The sequence below is a fragment of the Ctenopharyngodon idella genome, chromosome 9 (genome assembly GCF_019924925.1).
Source record: "Ctenopharyngodon idella isolate HZGC_01 chromosome 9, HZGC01, whole genome shotgun sequence".
Lineage (NCBI taxonomy): Eukaryota > Metazoa > Chordata > Actinopteri > Cypriniformes > Xenocyprididae > Ctenopharyngodon > Ctenopharyngodon idella.
Window position 1 is genome coordinate 6,471,278 of NC_067228.1, and position 21,904 is coordinate 6,493,181.

Below are 21,904 nucleotides of genomic sequence, written 5' to 3' on the forward strand. Positions count from 1 at the left end.
AGGGTCTGGTTGTTGGCTAAAACTCCTTAAATTAAAATGCTGACATCTAGTGACAGACCATGAAAAGTTACCAAGCATTAAGTCAGCGAATTAAGAACTTTAGGTGAATAGTGTACAAGGTAGCAGTATTATTTTGGGACACAAATAGCAATTTTCTGCAAAACCATTTGGGCTGTCAAGTCTGACTACACAACTCGAGACCTAGTTCTGGCAGCTTGATGTAAAGTAAACAGTCAATAATGTACATTACCAGGAACACATTGTGCAGTAGTCACTGCTTTATTTAGAGTTGCAACAGAGGGGACAAAATACACAGCAAAACAAGATACAGCAAGACAACAGTATGAAGAGGACAGTCATAAGACAAGAACTCTTGTGATATACATACAGGAAATACATTCTCACTCTAGTTTCTTGACCGCCTTCCTCTTAAGTTTCTTTTGTTGGAGTAGAAGGTCAACATACAGACAGTGATCCACAACACTTGAAGCACAGAGAAGACCACCATGCAGAGCACCAGAGTAGCCACCAGAAAAGACATCTTGCCCTGAGGTGGGTGAAAAAAAAAAAAAAAAAAAAAAAAAAAAAAAAAAAAGTAAATTTTAAATCGTGACCAACAACTCAGCCAGTCATAAACACATACACTCAAGTTGGTCATCGCTACCCTGTATGAAATGCCTGTAATGGGCCTAAATAGCTACCTAAAGAGGTTAAAGTTATACGGAATATTACCTGACAGGTAGAGGTTCTTGACGGGCGTGTTGCACCTGATCTTGGCAATGTTCAGAGGTTCGAATCTCTCCAGACTGTGTTCTGCAGACAGCATGGACCCATATGTGGCCCCCAGCCCATGCATGTTGATGGGACTGACTGCATGCAACATCACCAACTACAAAAGTCAGGAAACAAATCAGTTAAGTTACATTTGTCACTTTATTAGTTAAGCAGCACTCATAGGACAGGACAAAATTGACCTTCTCTTTCAGCTTGGGGAAGTGGACACAAGCCCAGTCAAAGAGAGGATTAGCAAATCTCATCTTGTATCTTTCATATTCTTCATCTCTTTCAGTCTCACTCAGATTGTTCCACTGTCCAAACCACTTTGGATTGACCATAGTATGGATCACCATCCGGGACTGCCCTAAAACAAACCACCAATAATAAATGACACTTTAGTTGGTTAAACTTACTTTGATGGTTCTGGGTGTACAAAACACAGAAGTAGTTAACCTGGGAAACGAGTGCACGAGGTGGGATCCTTTGCAGAGGGGAAGGAAATGTACATCATGGGGATGCTGTCAGGTGCGTCCTCCTTGTCGGAATCAAAGTACTCTTCCATGCTAATTAAGAAAAGTCAATTGTATAAGTTGTGGAGTGTATGAAGATGAACTTAACATACTGAAGAAAGTGATTGGACTTGAATGCCTACACTTCATCCATGTTGTTGCTCTTATAGAGACGCATGTTGGTTGAGGAGATGCCCAGTTCTTCCTTAGTGGCATTAAAGCCTGCAAACACCTGGAAAAAGCCTTTGCCTGGCTTTAGAGTATGAACATAATCCTGGATCTCTGGGAGAAGCAGAAAATGCTTATTAAAACATGGGGGGGGGAATTGAGCATTTCATGTGAAGTACATTAGACCACTTGAAGACATTGTCACTTCGATTTGCTTGGATCTCTGGAGTCAGAAGCTTCTTAAAGGTGGTGAACATGCCAACACTTGAAATGATCACAGGAGCCCGGATTTCAACATCTTTACCTCCGGTCTTCACAGCCACTCCTAAGCAAAGAGACAGTCCTTGTTTGTGTCATGCATCTGAAAGTTACTGGAGCCAAATACATAGTAGATGACACCACTTTTGTAAGGCCATTTTCAGTACAAATAAGCTTACTGCCATAAGAGCAAGACAAAACATTGTGATACGACCATAGTTCATAACTCACCACATGCGCTTCGTTTTCCATCAACTAAAATTTTGGACACAGGAGCATTGACTAGGACTCTTCCTCCATGCTTCTCCAAAACCTGGATGATGTGGTATGGGATCTCACTAGCACCACCCTTAGGATAATACACACCACGCTTAGAGTGGTGCAGGAAAAGGGCATCAATCATGAGGCTGGAGTTTTTGGGTGGGACACCTTGAAGGAAAAGTTAATTCTATTTAATCTCAAATGCATTAAAGAGGTAAAATAACTTGGGAACACAACATGTTTTTTACCATAAAATATTTGAGAAAACACAGTGAGGAGGTCACGGTCGCTGGTAAAAGTCTTGACCATGTCTGTTGTACTGGTGCGGGAGTATCTGAAAATTGGGGAGATCAAGTCAGCGATTCCACTCCACAATATGAAGCGAGCAAACCAGAGTGGGACCATTTTCAGCATACACAGCAGATGGATCTTCTTGGAACAAATCTATAAAGGAAAAGACAGTTTGTAACAAACCATACTCTAATGCCTGACAAGAAACTTCAGAGCCATAAACAAAATACCTTCATGACTTTGAAGAGCTCCTCTACTGCTTTAGTATCATTGGGAAACTGCTTCTTCAGATGAGCCTCCATCTGCTTCTTGCCATTGTAAATAGTGTATTCTTTACATTGAGTTCCTTTACCAATAACTACGGTGTCCACATGGGAACCCTGCTCAGCAAAATGCACCTGACCATCAGTGATCAGATCCAGTGCAATTTTCAGGAAGCCATTCTCATGAAGTTGTCCAACATAATGGAAGCCTTGACAAGTGTACATTGTGAAAAATAGAAGTTGAGATACTCAACATTCAATCACTTATGTAACTCCATGAACATCATTGAGGTTCTTACCAGCGTCAAACTCAAAGCCTTTCTCAGTGAAGGTCTTACACAGGCCTCCTGCCTGCTTGTCTTGCTCCAACACCAGGACTTTCTTTCCTAGTTTGGCTAAAGTTGCCGCTGCAGTCAAACCACCAATACCGCTGCCAATCACAATGATATCCAAGTTTCTGGGTACTTCAAATTCATCAAATTCTGTAGGCCAAGAAATATCATTATTTAATAATGGACACCTCTCTTGCAGTCAGCTTGTTTCAATAGCATGCAACACCTCTAAAGTTTATATACCTCTCCGGAGCACTCTGTGCTTTTTCTTCTGGTCTACAACTAGTGGGCTAGGAGGACTGATAATCTCCTTGCACAGTCCACTTCTCCTGCCAAACAAATACCAGAACGTGCCACGAGCCCAGTCCACCAGCCACTCTAAGAAAAGCAGAATCCACCACATCTTTAATTGCTGGAAAAAGAGCAGTTGGTGTTTTCAGTTTCACGAGTGACTGCTGGAGATTTCACACTTTATAAGATATTAAAAGCTCAAGCAGCAGCTCTTTCCAGAGACTGCAGGCAGCTGTTAATGGTAATTGAGATAAGGCCCTCTTTACTAGTCTAAGTTGTGGGAGGAGACACTTAATTCAATCAGATCTGCAAACTGATTGCTTTGCGTTAGTTGTTTATAACGATTAACTGCTGTTTTGCATAAAATGTGAACCAATGTAGAAATGCAAGTATTTGTTTTTTATAATCTGGTCAAGTAAATAAATCGGCTTGACATTTTGTATTGATTTGGAGAAATGTTTCCCTCCTTATCAGCTTACTCTAATGTAATCTCTTTAATATCACTTTATCTGTACTTGGATCAATTTTTGTAAGTTGTGTAGGTGATAAATCATATAGTTCATTGATTTACATTAAATATATTTTAAGACCTGATTGTTTGTAAAGTGATAAACTGGCACCATTGATTATTTTGGAATATGAGACCAAGCTGACTTTAGACAATCATGCTTATAAAGCAAACTCTTCCACAAGATAATCAACTCTGAGGTGGGCAAATGTGTTTATGTTGTGAGTTACTGCATTTCTTACATGCAAATATGCATGCGTAAATACAGACATTAAAATTCACTGGTCGACCTCACAGGATAGGACAGCTGCACAACTACATATAGCCTATTGGCTGCATTTGAAAGCAAAGGAATTGCTTTGCAGTCCAGTCAGTCAATGGCAGTTGTGTGAGTGTGAAGGCAATTCAGGCATCCAAAGCATCATAACATGTGCAACGAACTACAAATCAAGCGAGCTAGATCACAAAGCAAATTTTTAGTGATTACAGTAGAGTCATACATTTAAAAAATGAGTCGATTGTAGACTTATTTTCTCCATTCTGATGAAAAAAGGGGAGATGAAGTGAACTTAAAATATAACAATAAACATAGGCTAGACAACAAGTATAATTTGCAATCATGATTGATGGTATCAATAATATCTTGCCATTTTCTGGAAAAAAAAAAAAAAAAAAAAAAAAAAAAGTCTTTAAAGGATTAGTTCACTTTCATATAAAATTTTCCTGATAATTTACTCACCCCCATGTCATCCAAAATGTCCATGTCTTTCTTTCTTCAGTCGAAAAGTAAAGTAATGAAGGTTTTTGATGAAAACATTCCAGGATTATTCTCCTTTTAGTGGACTTCGATGGCCTCCAAACGGTTGAAGGTCAAAATTATAGTTTCAGTGCAGCTTCAAAGGGCTTTAAACGATACCAGACGAGGAATAACGGTCTTATCTAACGAAACGATCGGTCATTTTCGAAAAACATGTAAATGTATATGCTTTATATAAACAACTGATCGCCTTCCAAGTGCTTCCGCCAAAACCGTACTTTCGTATTCTCAAAAAGCTTACACTGTATGTCCTACACCTTCTCTATTCAACTTACGGAACGAACGCAGCGCCAGTTACATTTTTTCCGTAAGTAGAATAGGGAAGGCGTAGGACATACAGCGTAAGCTTTTGAAGAATACGAAAGTACGGTTTTGGCGGAAGCACTTGGAAGGCGATCATTTGTTTATATAAAGCATATACATTTACATTTTTTTTTTTCGAAATGACAGATCATTTTGCTAGATAAGACCCTTATTCCTCGTCTGGTATCGTTTAAAGCCCTTTGAAGCTGCACTGAAACTATAATTTGACCTTGAACTGTTTGGAGGCCATTGAAGTCCATTATAAGGCGAATAATCCTGGAATGTTTATCAAAAACCTTAATTTTGTTTCGACTGAAGAAAGACATGAACATCTTGGATGACATGGGGGTGAGTAAATTATCAGGAAAATTTTACATGAAAGTGAACTAATCCTTTAAGCACAGTAGCTTATAAATTATGCTGTTGTGTTGTCTTACATGTTTAAAAAAAAAAAAAAAAAAAAAAAAAAGTTGATCATTTAGCTGATGTCCTTTCAATATCTGCATTTTAAATGAGAATTTAATGTTTAGACTCAGTGAACCCATAATAAATTGAGTGACTGATTTGAAGATTCCCCTCACAATACCAAAATTGATAAATATAACTCAATAGCAGTTTCAGATCACATGGTTTAACAGCACAGCTGAAATTCTCTGGCTTCCAGCTCATCTTTTTAGGCAAATTAAGTTCCACCTATAGAAGACAGTTTTTACAACAATGTGTAACCAAAATGAAGGGATGAACATCCCAAAAATAGTGTAACCCTTGTAATTCTGCAGTGTAATGGGCTACGGTCTGTTTTGTGTACAGAATTTCTTGCTAATGTAATCAAGTACCCCTCCCATTCCCAAATGAAATTCAGGAACAGTAGGGTCTGGTTGTTGGCTAAAACTCCTTAAACTAAAATTAAATGCTGACATCTAGTGACAGACCATGAAAAGTTACCAAGCATTAAGTCAGTGAATTAAGAACTTTAGGTGAATAGTGTACAAGGTAGCAGTATTATTTTGGGACACAAATAGCAACTTTCTGCAAAGCCATTTGGGCTGTCAAGTCTGACTACACAACTCGAGACCTAGTTCTGGCAGCTTGATGTAAAGTAAACAGTCAATAATGTACATTACCAGTAACACATTGTGCAGTAGTCACTGCTTTATTTAGAGTTGCAGCAGAGGGGACAAAATACACAGCAAAACAAGAGAGCAAGACAACAGTATGAAGAGGACAGTCATAAGACAAGAACTCTTGTGATATACATACAGGAAATACATTCTCACTCTAGTTTCTTGACCGCCTTCCTCTTAAGTTTCTTTTGTTGGAGTAGAAGGTCAACATACAGACAGTGATCCACAACACTTGAAGCACAGAGAAGACCACCATGCAGAGCACCAGAGTAGCCCCCAGAAAAGACATCTTGTCCTGAGGTGAGGAAGGGAAAAATATTTTTTTTAATTATATATATATATATTTTTTTTTTTAAAATCGTGACCAACAACTCAGCCAGTCATAAACACATACCCTCAAGTGGGTTGTCGCTTACCCTGTATGAAATGCCTGTAATGGGCCTAAATAGCTACCTAAAGAGGTTAAAGTTATACGGAATATTACCTGACAGGTAGAGGTTCTTGACGGGAGTGTTGCACCTGATCTTGGCAATGTTCAGAGGTTCGAATCTCTCCAGACTATGTTCTGCAGACAGCATGGACCCATATGTGGCCCCCAGCCCATGCATGTTGATGGGACTGACTGCATGCAACATCACCAACTACAAAAGTCAGGAAACAAATCAGTTAAGTTACATTTGTCACTTTATTAGTTAAGCAGCACTCATAGGACAGGACAAAAATTTACCTTCTCTTTCAGCTTGGGGAAGTGGACACAAGCCCAGTCAAAGAGATGATTAGCAAATCTCATCTTGTATCTTTCATAGTCTTCATCTCTTTCAGTCTCACTCAGATTGTTCCACTGTCCAAACCACTTTGGATTGACCATAGTATGGATCACCATCCGGGACTGCCCTAAAACAAACCACCAATAATAAATGACACTTTAGTTGGTTTACTTTGACGGTTCTGGGTGTACAAAATACAGAGAAGAAATTAACCTGGGAAACGAGTGCACGAGGTGGGATCCTTTGCAGAGGGGAAGGAAATGTACATCATGGGGATGCTGTCAGGTGCGTCCTCCTTGTCGGAATCAAAGTACTCTTCCATGCTAAATAAGAAAAGTCAATTGTAAGAGTTTGTGGAGAGTATAAAGATGAACTTAACATACTGAAGAAAGTGATTGGACTTGAATGCCTACACTTCATCCATGCTGTTGCTCTTATAGAGACGCATGTTGGTTGAGGAGATGCCCAGTTCTTCCTTAGTGGCATTAAAGCCTGCAAACACCTGGAAAAAGCCTTTGCCTGGCTTTAGAGTATGAATATAATCATGGATCTCTGTGAGAAGCAGAAGATGCACATTAACAAAAGTCATACATACACATAGTATTGAAGACATTGTCACTTACTTCGATTTGTTTGGATCTCTGGAGTCAGAAGCTTCTTGAAGGTGGTGAACATGCCAGCATTTGAAATGATCACAGGAGCCCAAATTTCAACATCTTTACCTCCGGTCTTCACAGCCACTCCTAAGCAAAGAGACAGTCCTTGTTTGTCTCATGCATCTGAAAGTTACTGGAGCAAAGTATGTAATGGATGCCACCACATGTGATGCCAGTTTCAGTACACACAAAAAAAACAAAAACAAACAAACCCTACCATAAGAGTAAGAAAACATGACATGGTCCAAGTTCATAACTCACCATATGCATTTTGTTTTCCATCAACTAAAATTTTGGACACAGGAGCATTGACCAGGACTCTTCCTCCATGCTTCTCCAAAACCTGGATGATGTGGTATGGGATCTCACTAGCACCACCCTTAGGATAATACACACCACGCTTGGAGTGGTGCAGGAAAAGGGCATCAATCATGAGGCTGGAGTTTTTGGGTGGGACACCTTGAAGGAAGAGTTAATTCTATTTAATCTCAAATGCATTAAAAAGCAAGATAACTTGGAAACACAATAGACATTTCTTTTACCATAAAATATTTGAGAAAACACAGTGAGGAGGTCACGGTTGCTGGTAAGAGACTTGACCATGTCTGTTGTACTGGTGCGGGAGTATCTGAAAATTGGAGAGATCAAGTCAGCGATTCCACTCCACAATATGAAGCGAACAAACCAGAGTGGGACCATCTTCAGCATACACAGCAGATGGATCTTCTTGGAACAAATCTATAAGGAAAAGATAATTTGTAACACCAAAAATCATACTCCATAATGACTGATGAGAAACTTCAGAGCCATCAGCTAAATACCTTCATGATTTTGAAGAGCTCCTCTACTGCTTTAGTATCATTGGGAAACTGCTTCTTCAGATGAGCCTCCATCTGTTTCTTGCCATTGTAAATAGTGTATTCTTTACATTGAGTTCCTTTACCAATAACTACGGTGTCCACATGGGAACCCTGCTCAGCAAAATGCACCTGACCATCAGTGATCAGATCAAATGCAACTTTCAGAAAGCCATTCTCATGAAGTTGTCCAACATAATGGAAGCCTTTGACAAGAGTGCACATTAAGTAAGTAGTTGAGATACTCAGCATTTGTTCACTTACAAAGTCCATGAACATCATTGAGGTTCTTACCAGCGTCAAACTCAAAGCCTTTCTCAGTGAAGGTCTTACACAGGCCTCCTGCCTGCTTGTCTTGCTCCAACACCAGGACTTTCTTTCCTAGTTTGGCTAAAGTTGCCGCTGCAGTCAGACCACCAATACCGCTGCCAATCACAATGACATCCAAGCTTATGGGCACTTCAAATTCATCAAATTCTGTAGGTCAAGAAATATTATTTAATAATGGACACCTCTCATTTACATTCAGCTTGTTTCACTAGCATGCAACACCTCTAAAGTTTATATACCTCTCTGGAGCACTCTGTACTTTTTCTTCTGGTCTACAACTAGTGGGCCAGGAGGACTGATAATCTCCTTGCACAGTCCACTTCTCCTTCCAAACAAATACCAGAACGTGCCACGAGCCCAGTCCACCAGCCATTCTAAGAAAAGCAGAATCCACCACATCTTTAATTGCTGGAAAAAGAGCAGTTGGTGTTTTCAGTTTCACGAGTGACTGCTGGAGATTTCACACTTTATAAGATATTAAAATCTCAAGCAGCAGTTCTTTCCAGAGACTGCAGACAACGGTTTAGTACTGGTGATTGAGTTAAGGCCCTCTTTACTAGTCTAAATTGTGGGTGGAGACACTTAATTCAATCAGATTTGCAAACTGACTGCTTTGCGTTAGTTGATAACGATTACCTGCTGTTTTGCATAAAATGTGAACCAATGTGGAAATGCAAGTATTTGTTTTTTTATAATCTGGTCAAGTAAATAAATCAGCTTGATCTTTTGTATTGATCACTTCATCTGTACTTGGATCAATTTTTGTATGTTTTATAGGTGATAAATCAGATTAATTCATTTGTTCATTGATTTACTTTAAATACGTTCTGATTGTTTGAAGTGATAAACTGGCACCATTGAATTGAACAAGACAAGTATTATGCTTGTAAAGCAAACTCTTCCACACACTGATAGGCTATACGTTCAGACCAAATCCAATTTTTGTGCATATCCTATTTAAATCCGATCAGATTTAGCAAGTGTGAACAGCAAAAAATCACATGAAATGCAATTACATTCATATGTGGTTTGAAATCATTCAAATCGCATTTCTGGAAATTCGTTTCAGTCTGACTGTTCTGATTCGGGTGGTTTAACATCAGAAACTTTTTTATCTAGTTCAGTACTGAATTAGTAAACAATCCAGAACCATATCAAGTCCAGAACGAGTCTTTTTGCTGAAAAGAACCAAAAGATTCGAGTCACTGACAAGGCTCTACTGGTCAAGTGTAAGACGACTCAACGCCTCAGAATCAATTCCAGCCCTATTTTGGATTTATTTACTTGCGTACAGTCTCTTTTACGAAGCTTACCACGAAACAACAAACAAAGATGAAAATAAATTAATATTTATAGAATATTTCACGTAACTCCTAGTGATTATAACTCAGCTTTCAAAAATAATTGCCAGGATGCGACGATCATGATCATAAAAATTAATTGAAGTCCGCACCCCCCAGTGCCGTTCAAGGCCGCAAATACAGTTTGAATTTCCTCCATTTCGCTTTGGTTTGCTTTCGCTTTTAGTTCGCGTCTAAAAGCTTTTTTTTACGCGCGGCCTTCGACAGTTCAAAATCGTGTTTCACTCAAAACACTATCCTAGAGCAACACAATCGCGGCCATAGCAATATAAGCGACAACCTCGACAGGTAAAAGTATTGAGGGCAAAACAGTGAATTATTCAAGAGAATTTACTTGAATTCACTCAGGGAATCCGAAGTCCTATAGTCTTTGGGGAATCCCAGGAGAGCCTTAACAGGAAGTGTTAATCATCCCACTGACTCGACTATTTATTCATCTTGATTCCTCAAGACTCGTTTTGTTTTTTTCACTAATTAATTCGGTGACGCTTTCTGACATAATTATACCGGTTCGTGTCATGTATTATGAGGGAATTTTTTGAATTAGTCACTAAAAAGATTAGAGTTGTGGTATCAAGACACATTCTTACCTGACTAGTACTAGGTATTCTCCCAACACAACAATTATTTTTACAGAAGTAGGCCTATATATAGACTTTCCTTTTGTTTGCTGGGATATTGAATAGCAGAGCCTTGGTTGGCTATATAAGTACATATAATTTAAATAAAAATGTATTTAATAATGTGTTTGCAGTTGAAAGGTCATTGATGTAGTAGTTGCAGTCATAGGTAGCCCACAGTCCATGCATGTACTGATCACATATTGCACACACAATGTCAAACACTGGCTGTCTGGTCATTTGCACATTTTTAAAGGAGGGGGCCACAGATAAATACCCAAATATTAAAATATTTTTACAACACCTTTTGAATGGTAAATCATTAACAGCTTTATTAATATATTGCGATAGCAAAGATAACTGCAACAGAATTTGCAGCACAACAGACAAATGTACATGAAAAGAAATGGTACTAATCTAGAACATTATATGCATGAAGAACAGGGCTGCATTTCCAAAAAGTATCGAAAGCCTAAGTAGATTGTGAAGCCATTGGCACCAATGGTCTCTAGCTTGCAGTGCTTTTGAGAAACACAAATACATTACTGCAAACATTCAGTACATACAAATGTAAAACTTAGTTTTTCTTATTCATTCTTATTCTTCAGAATGATCACTGTGTGGATGATGTACATGTTATAACTATAATTAAGAATGAGATTAAAAACATTCAAACTTTGTACTTAAGATTTACCTTGATTTTATAGCATTTTGATCAAAGCATGCAGTTTATCTCACTGAGTATATGAGGTTTAGATACTGACAAGCCCTCACTCTTTGATCTTCTGTTTTTACATATTTAAAACATACTAAAATGGGAATGAAATAGTTTAACAATTGATACATTTATCTGAGCAACAACTCACTTCTCACTTATTTGACACTTTTCTCACTCTAGTTTCTTGACCCCCTTCCTCTTCAGTTTCTTTTGGAGAAGCAGAAGGTCAATGTATAGAGAGTGATCTACAACACTTGAAGCACAGAGAAGACCACCATGCAGAGCACCAGAGTAACCAGCAGAGAAAACATCTTGCCCTGAGATAAAACACAAGAAAAGACATGTATAAGTACATTACACAAAACATGCCACTGTCTAAATCCTTTGATGCACTATTAAATATGCAATATTATTGTAAATAATATTGCATATTTTTGAGCAATTTTGCCAAGCGATGTTGCTTGGGCACTTTCCCATTGAGAATGGGCAACAAATTTCTATCTGGATACTTGCCCATTCTCAATGGGAAATTGCCCATGCATCATCGCTCGGTGACACTGCCCAGCAACATTGCTCAAAAAGTTGCCCTGTATATCATCAGCATAATTCTGAATGGCCAATCATGGCATTAAGCAGTCAAATATTTCTGAATAATGATGGCTGATCCAAGAAAACCAATTTCCTACATAGCTATGCTCATCTAATGTCTTAATACTCAAACTTGGAATATTACCTGACAGGTAGAGGTTCTTGATGGGAGTGTTGCACCTGATCTTGGCAATGTTCAGAGGTTCGAATCTCTCCAGACTGTGTTCTGCAGACAGCATGGACCCATATGTGGCCCCCAGCCCATGCATGTTGATGGGACTGACTGCATGCAACATTACCAACTACAAAGGACAATAAACACAGATAACTTATCAAAGCTTCCAGCTTTATTACAGTTTGGTTATTAAGCAGCACTCAAATATGACACAGAACAAATTTACCTTCTCCTTCAGCTTGGGGAAGTGGACACAAGCCCAGTCAAAGAGATGATTAGCAAATCTCATCTTGTATTCTTCATATTCCTGTCCTCTTTCAGTCTCATTGACATTGCTCAGCTGTCCAAACCACTTTGGATTGACCATAGTATGGATCACCATGCGTGATTGCCCTAAAAAAGTAAAAAGGTATTGACAAATAATTTTATTTTATGGTTCTGATTGTAATAAAAAAAAATGATAAGAGAGTATGTAGAAAGGACATATGGGAAACCTGGGAAACGGGTACGCGAGGTGGGATCCTTTGCAGAGGGGAAGGAGACATACATCATGGGAATGTTATCAGGTGCGTCCTCCTTGTCTGAAGCAAAGTATTCTTCCATCCTAATCATTATGAACACATATTTATGGTATTATTTACTGTAAACATAAATCCTTAAACAGCACTGAAGATTGACTTCAGTGGACTTATACACCTACACTTCATCCATGTTGTTGCTCTTATAGAGTCTCATGTTGGTTGAGGAGATGCCCAGATCTTCCTTAGTGGCATTAAAACCAGCAAACACCTGGAAAAATCCTTTGCCTGGTTTCAGAGTATGAAGATAGTCTTGGATCCCTGTAAGGAGCAGGAGATGCATGTGTTACGACAGACCATCACATGACCATTTCATGTGCTGAATGGTTCATAACACTGTTCATAGTTGAAGATGTTCACTCCCTTACCTGGATTTGCCTGGATCTCTGGAGGAAGAAGCTTCTTGAATGTGGTGAACATGCCAACATTTGAAATAATCACAGGAGCCCGGACTTCAACATCTTCACCCTCTGTCTTCACAGCCACTCCTGGTCAGAAAAAACAAGGAATTTTGAGAATGCAACATAAGAAACAGAACTGGTTTTATTAAAATGTACTGAAATATTAATTCAGGCCTCAAGCAGTGAAGTCATCCCAGATGGCTAAAGTGCTACGTAAGTCCAATTCACTAGTACCAATCACTCAAACACATGGATAATTATTTGTTTCATCTGTCTACTAGTACTGGAGAACCCATATTGGATTCCAATATAGCTTTTGAATGTCCACTGTTGTTTAACAATCAAATAACAAACTCACCATATGCATTTTGTTTTCCATCAACTAGAATGCTAGACACGGGAGCATTGACCAGTACTTTTCCTCCATGCTTTTCCAAAACCTGGATGATGTGGTACGGGATCTCACCAGCGCCCCCTTTAGGATAATACACACCACGCTTGGAGTGGTGCAGGAAGAGGGCGTCGATCATACAACTGGCTTGTTTGGGTGGGACACCTTCAGGAGAAAAACAATGATTGTAGTTATAACTTCTCAAAGAATGCAAAATAATTTGGGAACAAAATAGACATTCTACTCTCTTACCATAAAATATTTGAGAAAACACAGTGAGGAGGTCACGGTTGCTGGTAAAAGTCTTGACCATGTCTGTTGTACTGGTGCGGGAGTATCTGAAAATCGGGGAGATCAAGTCAGCAATTCCACTCCATAATATGAAGCGAGCAAACCAGAGTGGGACCATCTTCAGCATACACAGCAGATGGATCTTCTTGGAACAAATCTATGGGGGGAAATGGAGACATTCATAAATAATTTTAGGGCCATAATCTGTGAAGTCTGTTAGTTACAAAAACTTCAACTAAATACCTTCATGATTTTGAAGAGCTCCTCTACTGCTTTAGTATCATTGGGAAACTGCTTCTTCAGATGAGCCTCCATCTGCTTCTTGCCGCTGTAAACAGTGTATTTTTTACATTGTTTGCCTTTACCGATAACAACAGTGTCCACATGGGAACCCTGCTCAGCAAAATGCACCTGGCCATCAGTGATCAGATCCAGTGCAATTTTCAGGAAGCCATTCTCATGAAGTTGTCCAACATAATGGAAGCCTTTGACAAAAATGTACATTGTGTAAATGATAGAAGTTGAGATACTCAGCATTTGATCACTTATGTAACTCCATGAACATCATTGAGGTTCTTACCACAGTCAAACTCAAAGCCTTTCTCAGTGAAGGTCTTACACAGGCCTCCTGCCTGCTTGTCTTGCTCCAACACCAGGACTTTCTTTCCTAGTTTGGCTAAAGTTGCCGCTGCAGTCAAACCACCAATACCGCTGCCAATCACGATGACGTCAAGGTTTCTGGGCACTTCAAATTCATCAAATTCTGTAGGTTAAGAAATTGAGAATGAATTAGTAGCACACATAGTTGTATTAAAGTTGTTTTACCATTCAATCCTTCTGAACTAAAGCTTACCTTTTCGAAGCACTCTGTTCTTTTTTCTTTCATCTATAGCTAGTGAGCTTTGAGGACTGATGGGCGTCTTGCACAGTCCACTTCTCCTGCCGAACAGGTACCAGTATGTACCACGAGCCCAGTCCACAAACCATTCAGAGAAGAGCAGAAACCACCTCATTTTTAGTTGCTGGAAGAAGAAGAGCAGTTAAAGAGCAGCTGGTGCTTTCTTCTGGAAGATTTGCGCTTTGTAAGGTGATAGGAGCTCAAGCAATAGCTCCTCAAAGCCAGGAGTCTAGTGCTGATGGTTGAGTGCAGACCCTTTTTATTCGTCTAAACTGTGGGTGGAGAGAATAAACATGTTTGATCAACACTGGTGTACCTTGACTCAATCAGATTCACAATGTCAATGTGAGAATGCAGATTTTTTTGTTATCTTTTAGGTAAATACATCAACTTGACTGTTTGTGTTGATTTGTAGAAATTTTTCACTCCGTATCAGCTCCCAGTAAGCCTGGGACAGATCTCAAAACAACAAACATCAACCCATGTACTTTCTCAGTATCACTTCATCTGTACTTTGTTCAATTATTGTGAATCGAGTGAGTTGTAAGTGACAGATATGGAAAGACTACATTCAAGATACTTGTGTTTTGCAGAATCAGGCCTGTTCCCTCCACCAAACAATTGAGAAACCAAATCAATGTTGTTGAGGACAATGGCCAAACTGATCTTCCATATACTGACACTATGCATATATGAGAGTTTAAGAATATTAAAAATAATAATGAGTTTTGGTATCAGAAGCTTTATAACGAAGAGGGGTAATTTCAGAGGTGAACAACTTCATATAATAGCATTACTTTGATTTTTTTCCCCTCTCAGTGTAGTGTCTACGAATCACAACTGCTACCTTAAAACACTGATAATCTTCCAACTAAACCACACAACTTTTCTGAACACATTTTAAAAACACTAGGCATCATACATTTGCTGACTTTGTAAGTGATTACAGAGAAAAACTGGGCTTTATACAATACATGACTGAGGATCACTACCACACTATTAGACTTTCTAGTCTAAACAAACTCACGCAGAAATGTGCTTCATTGCTAGGTGATTTATTATACACCATTATATATTTTCTGTGTAATCTGTCAAATCCAACTGCCTAAAATCTGCAGACTGGCTCTGGCTGTAAATTGTGTCACCAACTACCCTAGTGAAAAATAAATATACTAAAATGTATTTGAAATAGTTATTTCATGCTAAGTATACTACAAATACGTTTACATATTTATGTACTTAATAAAAAATACCTTGCAATTGTACTGTTGGTATACTAAACTGGCATACTTAAAGTCTGCTAAATTAGTACAATTCATTTTGTACTTAATGCACTTTAAGTAGTGCTGAGGTCCAACTAAAGACATACTCAAGTATATTTGATTGTGCTAACGTTTGACTATTGCAAGTATACTTTAGGTACACTTTAAATATCTTGCATTTAAAGACTGATATTATTCAAAGTTCATACAATCCTTATCAATATTGACATTAAAACCCATTTTAGGCTTAATCTTAAGAAATGTAGTAACAAGTAGTACTCCAAATAAAGTTTAATTATAATTTTTATATCATATATAAGTATCAAGCGATATGTCAGTAAATATGTTAATATATTTGAACTATACTTAGTATGAAATAAATGTGTTATATAAAATAAATATATTACTTTTTTTACTACGGTAGAGACTGCACTTCTTTTTTTTTTTCTTTTTTTTTTGACCCCATACTTCAGTAAATCTCTACAATACTGCTGTATATTAAAATGAAACTTTGTAATTCACTGGGACCATGTCCTGACGGTCGTTGGATTGCACTAACTACAACTTTTAAATTCCTAAGCTTAGAATTATGTAATATTATAATTAATATTATAATATTATTCCTAATCCTTCCATACTCATATGCAAATCACACCCTGCAATGATTTCGATGGTCAACTAAATCGCACGGTAACCTGTCAAGAAAAGTTCAGACTTCATGAATTCAGTATATTGTTCAGAAAAATCATGAATGAGTCTGCTTGCACAGTCTGATAGATAGCCTTATTGTTTGTTGCCAAAAATAAAATTTGCACTACCGTTTCACCCATAATTTGCAGGTGTATTTATGACTGCTTTTTTACAAAATGGGCCACAAGAAGAACATTCTGACACCAAAATGAAAGAGCAGCTCCTTTTTAGGAAGAGCATTGGTTCAGATAATTGTGTGAGTGGGAGTTAACGCTGACTCACTGGGACTTTTGAAAAGTGCAGTCTCGGTTCATTCTCCACTACAAAGGCAAAAATCCATTTTTAAACAGAATTTTGATTGATATGAATGCTCTTTTCTCTCATAAAGACAAACACAAACTTGATTTTAGTCAAAATTCAGTTCTGATTAAATGTGTACTTACTGCAATTTGCCTTTGCAGTTAACTTCTATGAAAGATTATGGTGATTGTACAACATTTAAAAGAATTGAGATACTTTTAGAGCTTATAAAGTGGACACTATTATGTTTCTGGAAACCTGTAAGAGAGAGAGTTTGAGACAATCAATGTTGCCTAAAACCAATCAGGAACTTAAACAACAAAAATCACACACTTTCTCTTTAACATCACTTCATCTGCACTCGGATCAATTACCTGTGATTAGTTCATTCAAGTCTGACTGTTTGTAAAGAGATAAACTGGCACCACTCATTGTTTGCGAAACAGGGCAGAGCTGATGCAAGACACAAGTATCATGAATGCAATCTCAGTGTTGTTGAGGACATTATCCACACTTGCACTCAGTCATCAACACAATTATGATAGGAATCATCTTCAAATTCAAGTTTTACTAACAGGAACATTATGACTGAAAGGCTTTATCTTTTCAGAAGTAATGCCCTCGCTTCTCAATAGATGGTGCTATTTCCACAATTCAGAAACATGCAGAAACACCCAGTTTGTGTTAGCTGAAGTTCAAAAGTTTGTTGGAGTCGGGGGTGGGTGTCATTTTTTTTTTTTTTTTACAGCCCCTCAGAGATAAAGGTCATAATCAAAAAGGTCATAGGTCACTTTCTAGCACTCCCCCACACTGTTGCAAGAATCAAAAATATATTCATAAAAGTAATTTAACAGAAAATGTTGCAATAGATATGTGACTGTCAATAGCCCTACACCCACTTTTTAAAAATATATTTAGAAGAGAACACCAGCGACTTCCCTCTTTGTGGTTTAACTTCCTTGTTCAGAAACTGGTAATCATCATTTTCAAACCACCACAAAAGGAGACAGAAAGACGTCTAGTTTAAGATTATTTAAAGTTAAACAAACACGGTCCTGTTTTGCTGTGAGGTGTGAAACTTCACAGGAAGCCAGCAAAAAGAGTGCTATGTTTATCTTGCATATGCCGGCTGAGAATTTTGCCATTAAAAATTCATAAAATGAATTTAAAATTTTCCTTGATTTTCAGAAATAAATGTGTATTAATGGGAAAAAAATGCAAGAGAACACAAGAACACACACTTCCTCCCTAGACCAAGAAGACCATAAATATAAACCAAGCTGCAAAAATTGTCAAATTACAAACCTTCACAACTTTCTAACAACAAATAAAAACATTAACACAGTGGTTCTCAATCCCAAAATTACCAAGTCAGCATGAAACGGAAGTTAGTCATTTCTTCCCTATTGTGACATATATTCGGTCAAACGGCTTCTGGAATAAGAAAAATGTAGGGCGGGTTTTGATTTCTTCATTCGGGATTGACTGGATTGTAGGAAGTTGGGTGTAAATGAAGGCAGATACCAGTTTGCAGTCAGTTGTGGAGGATATATATATATATATATATATATATATATATATATATAGCCCCACCTTCAACTGAGAAACGTGTCATGAAGAAAACAGACGTGGTTTCGAGGGGGAGGGAGGTTAACATTTTTGATTAAAGATTACTAGGGCATATGAATTTTATAATAAGCACAGAAACATTCTGAAATAAATAAGAATTGTCAATTTTGATTTCATGGTGACTTTAAGGACATACAACAGCATACACAATATTTTGATTACCAATACTGTTCCAGTACTCATCTAGTAAATATAAATCCTGATGCTGAAACTCTTATGAGTTCCTTGATTGGCTCTTTGCAGATCTGTGGAAGATACCAAAGCAGCATCTAAAATTAGCACAGATTAAGTTATGTAATACAATTCAAACATATTATTTCAAAAAACATTTCAAATATTGCAATCCACACAAATAAAACATATCTTTCTCGTTTAATTATTATTATTTTTTTTTTTTTTACAGAGTGCCAAATCCAATCTTTAAGCATAAAAAACAAACCACTCTTCTTCAGGATATCAAGCTCAGATACTTTAAGGGCAGAAAAATAAAATAAAATAAAATAAAATAAAATAAAATAAAATTTGGTGCACAGTCTTGAAGACAATCCGGCACTGTTAATGTTAAAAGGTGGAGTCTTATTGGCGCATAAAGTTGTATTAATATCGGGGTGTAATGATACTCTCATCACGATTCGATACATTTCACAATACTGAACTCACGATATGATATTAATGCGCTACTCCTGGACATACGGTAAAAGGTTAACAAAAAATGAACTGTTGACATTACATTGGGAGTGGAAATGACTTAGTGCTGGTAACCCAATGCACAGGACAATGGTGACACCAGAATAAAAATAATCATGAGCTGAAAATACAGAATTATTTTACACTAATATACTTGCACTCGGTCACTGACTAGATAGATTTGACATAATGTAGGATACTTTTCACTGGTATATGCGACCATTTTTTGAGAATGTGCGAGTTAAAATTTGATGTGGTAGCATTTGTGCGAGTGCACTCAGTTAAATTCACGCGTGCGCAACAGAACGGCGTTGTATCAGCAGCTGCTGCAGTCCGTAACTTTTTTGTGTTCAAAATGAACAAAATTTATATAATGAACGAGTACATCATGAATCTATTTTCCAAACCGTGTTTTTGTCTTATCCTGAATCACTACGGTACGCCTATAATAAGTGTTTATATTCTGACTATTTTAGACCTGTCGGCTTGGCTCTGCTGCGGAGTAACACAGTACCTGCGTGACTCGTCATAGACATAAACAGAGAGAAGTAGCTCCAGCTACAATGTTCTTCCGCAAGACACATGCAGTTCTATTTATTAACCGCTAGAGAGCGAATGTACACGCGCATTGCACACAGATGATGAAACGCGCCAGTTAGGAATTCAGCAAATTTAGGAATTAAGCCATATTAAAATGAAAAGGTCAATAGCTGAATACTTTAAAAAGCAAAGTTTGGAGGTCAAGGATGCTGGTGGAAGGACGAGCCAGCATAGACACAGTGATGACGAGAGCACAGGTGCGGACATGGAGGAACCGAGTGAGCAAAGGAAAAAGAAAATGTAGTACTGACACTAAAACTTGAATTTTTTCTCACACAATAATTTTCATTTCGGGTGAACTATACACAATACATATCGTCACTATCCACGATACATATTGTTGCATTTTTGTATTGCGATATATTGTGACACGATATATTGTTACACCCCTAAATAATGTTAAAATTAAAATCAGACAGAAATAAAACATGCAAAAAAATAACAAAACATTTTGAATGAGATGTATATTTTTATTTCGATGATTTTCCTACCACTACCACAGTTTCATAGTTGCTGTAAAGTGTAAATGTTGGCAGATTTGGTTTTATTCAAAGCAAATCACAAATGAGGAACATCACTAGGCATTTTTCATACAAAAGCCAACAATACTCACAGTACCACAAAATTTCCTAGTAAGCTAAAGGAGAAGTAGAAGTAGCAGAAGTTTTTTTTTCTTTTTTCTAAAAAAAACAGCAAGAAACCGTCTGTTTAGTCACAAAGAGAAGATGGAAAATGGAGATGAAAAAGTAAATTATGGCAATTTCAAAAAATGGCTATAGTAACATGCTCAGTAACATTTTCTATTGTAAAATGTATATTAGGTGGCCTTAAAGTCCCCCTGTAGTCAATAATTTTATCCCTTAAAACTCATATTTGATCACCAAAATTAAATATTTAAATGTTTTTTCCTGTGAAAACAAAAACTTAATGCCTTAAAATGGCTTGAATGTAACTCTACACCCTTGCCTCATTTAATATACATGGATATATATGAATATGATAATTAGCCCCGCCTCCACTCACTCACAAGCTCAGCCGAGATCCACTCGGTCAACTTTTTGCTCCAACCATAATTAATCGCGATTAATCACATCCAAAATAAAAGTTGTGTTTACATAATATATGTGTGTGTGTGCTGTGTATAATTATTATGTGTATATAGATACACACATGCATGTATATATTAAGAAAAATTTGTTATATTTATATATAAAATATTTATATTTATATATAATATAAATTATATAAATATATGTACAGTATATACATGGAAATATTTCTTAAATATATACATGTATTTGTGTGTATTTAAATATACAAAATAAATATACACAGTACACACACATATATGTAAACACAAGCTTTTATTTTGGATGCGATTAATCATGATTAATCATTTGCCCAGCATTAATTGACATGAAAATCAGCATGCGGTGTCTTTGTCCAAGGTTTATCTCAAAAAACGCGGCTGGTGGCGGCCAATGAAATTTGAGCAGCTATCAGACAAGTTTAACGGAGGCCGATCGGATTGAAACTCGCTGGGCCTGTTTGACTCACAGCCCAAAAGAGAAATTCGAAAGAAATCAGCCACCAGGGGGCGCTTTTGCGTTTTTCACATGCGTAAAGGATTGTATATCACATGATTTTTTGCACACGCCCATGAAATTCGTACCACATGGTAGAACTCCTCATTCTGAGAAACTTTGCCTCTAGGACCGCTGCTGTTCATTGAATTGTTCATTAAATATTTGGAGATTATTACAAAAAAACAACTTTCACAGGAATTTTTGATTTTTGCCTCAACCTTAATAACTGTTAAAAAGCTTTATAAACCATATTTCGTATGGTAAATTGCTTGTATAGGCTGTAAATTGTCTTTTCCATCCATGATCGAGATGGTTACAGGCTTGTTAGTTAAAACATAATACCTTTTTACGCATGTGCTTAAAGGCCTTGTGCTTTAACCCTGCTAAATGCTATTCGCTGCTATATGTATAAATGTAATTAAAGAAATTAATTACAGATGTAATTACATGCTGGTATTTTTTTTAATTTAAGTACAATGTAAAACATGTATGTACACAATAAGTACATTGTATCAAATGATTAATTTAAATATAAGTACATAGTAGATAAGGCCACCTAATATGGGATGAAAATAGGACCAAAACTTTTATTGTGAAATAAACTGTAGTTAAACATG

The 21,904-nt window shown here is 37.3% G+C and overlaps 2 protein-coding genes across 8 annotated transcripts; both read right to left on the reverse strand.

Moving 5' to 3' along the window:
* Window positions 1-260: 260 nt before the first annotated feature.
* Window positions 261-9,051, reverse strand: LOC127519061 (inactive all-trans-retinol 13,14-reductase-like). 7 transcript variants are annotated; one of them, XM_051906481.1, is made up of 11 exons: window positions 8,752-9,051; window positions 8,477-8,659; window positions 8,147-8,388; window positions 7,868-8,063; window positions 7,587-7,784; window positions 7,293-7,412; window positions 7,083-7,221; window positions 6,883-6,992; window positions 975-1,141; window positions 733-889; window positions 261-547 (listed from the first exon to the last, which is right to left on the reverse strand). In XM_051906481.1, exons 1-11 carry the CDS (start codon window positions 8,909-8,911, stop codon window positions 402-404), a joined length of 1,818 nt encoding a protein of 605 aa, XP_051762441.1. In that variant the 5' UTR covers window positions 8,912-9,051; the 3' UTR covers window positions 261-401. The 7 variants fall into 7 exon arrangements, with proteins under 7 accessions (XP_051762441.1, XP_051762442.1, XP_051762440.1 ...); XM_051906482.1 differs by lacking the exons at window positions 733-889; window positions 975-1,141 and adding exons at window positions 6,387-6,543; window positions 6,630-6,796; XM_051906480.1 differs by lacking the exon at window positions 6,883-6,992 and adding an exon at window positions 1,231-1,340 and having other exon boundaries at window positions 8,752-9,050.
* Window positions 9,052-10,804: 1,753 nt separating this feature from the next.
* LOC127519063 (inactive all-trans-retinol 13,14-reductase-like) lies at window positions 10,805-14,889 on the reverse strand. Its single transcript, XM_051906483.1, has 11 exons — window positions 14,489-14,889; window positions 14,216-14,398; window positions 13,879-14,120; window positions 13,597-13,792; window positions 13,312-13,509; window positions 12,921-13,040; window positions 12,675-12,813; window positions 12,469-12,578; window positions 12,201-12,367; window positions 11,945-12,101; window positions 10,805-11,528 (listed from the first exon to the last, which is right to left on the reverse strand). Exons 1-11 carry the CDS (start codon window positions 14,646-14,648, stop codon window positions 11,383-11,385), a joined length of 1,818 nt encoding a protein of 605 aa, XP_051762443.1. The 5' UTR covers window positions 14,649-14,889; the 3' UTR covers window positions 10,805-11,382.
* Window positions 14,890-21,904: the final 7,015 nt, after the last annotated feature.

What these genes read in the sequence shown, in the direction of transcription:
- LOC127519061 (XM_051906481.1), bottom strand. Translation starts at nt 8,911, where the DNA reads ATGTGGTGGATTCTGCTTTTCTTAGAATGGCTGGTGGACTGGGCTCGT. An exon ending in AGGCTTTGAGTTTGACGCTG is followed by an intron (nt 8,389 to 8,476) that starts GTAAGAACCTCA and finishes CTCTTGTCAAAG; the next exon opens with GCTTCCATTATGTTGGACAA. An exon ending in TCCCCAAGCTGAAAGAGAAG is followed by an intron (nt 890 to 974) that starts GTCAATTTTGTC and finishes TGACTTTTGTAG; the next exon opens with TTGGTGATGTTGCATGCAGT.
- LOC127519063 (XM_051906483.1), bottom strand. Translation starts at nt 14,648, where the DNA reads ATGAGGTGGTTTCTGCTCTTCTCTGAATGGTTTGTGGACTGGGCTCGT. An exon ending in AGGCTTTGAGTTTGACTGTG is followed by an intron (nt 14,121 to 14,215) that starts GTAAGAACCTCA and finishes TTTTTGTCAAAG; the next exon opens with GCTTCCATTATGTTGGACAA. An exon ending in TCCCCAAGCTGAAGGAGAAG is followed by an intron (nt 12,102 to 12,200) that starts GTAAATTTGTTC and finishes TGTCCTTTGTAG; the next exon opens with TTGGTAATGTTGCATGCAGT.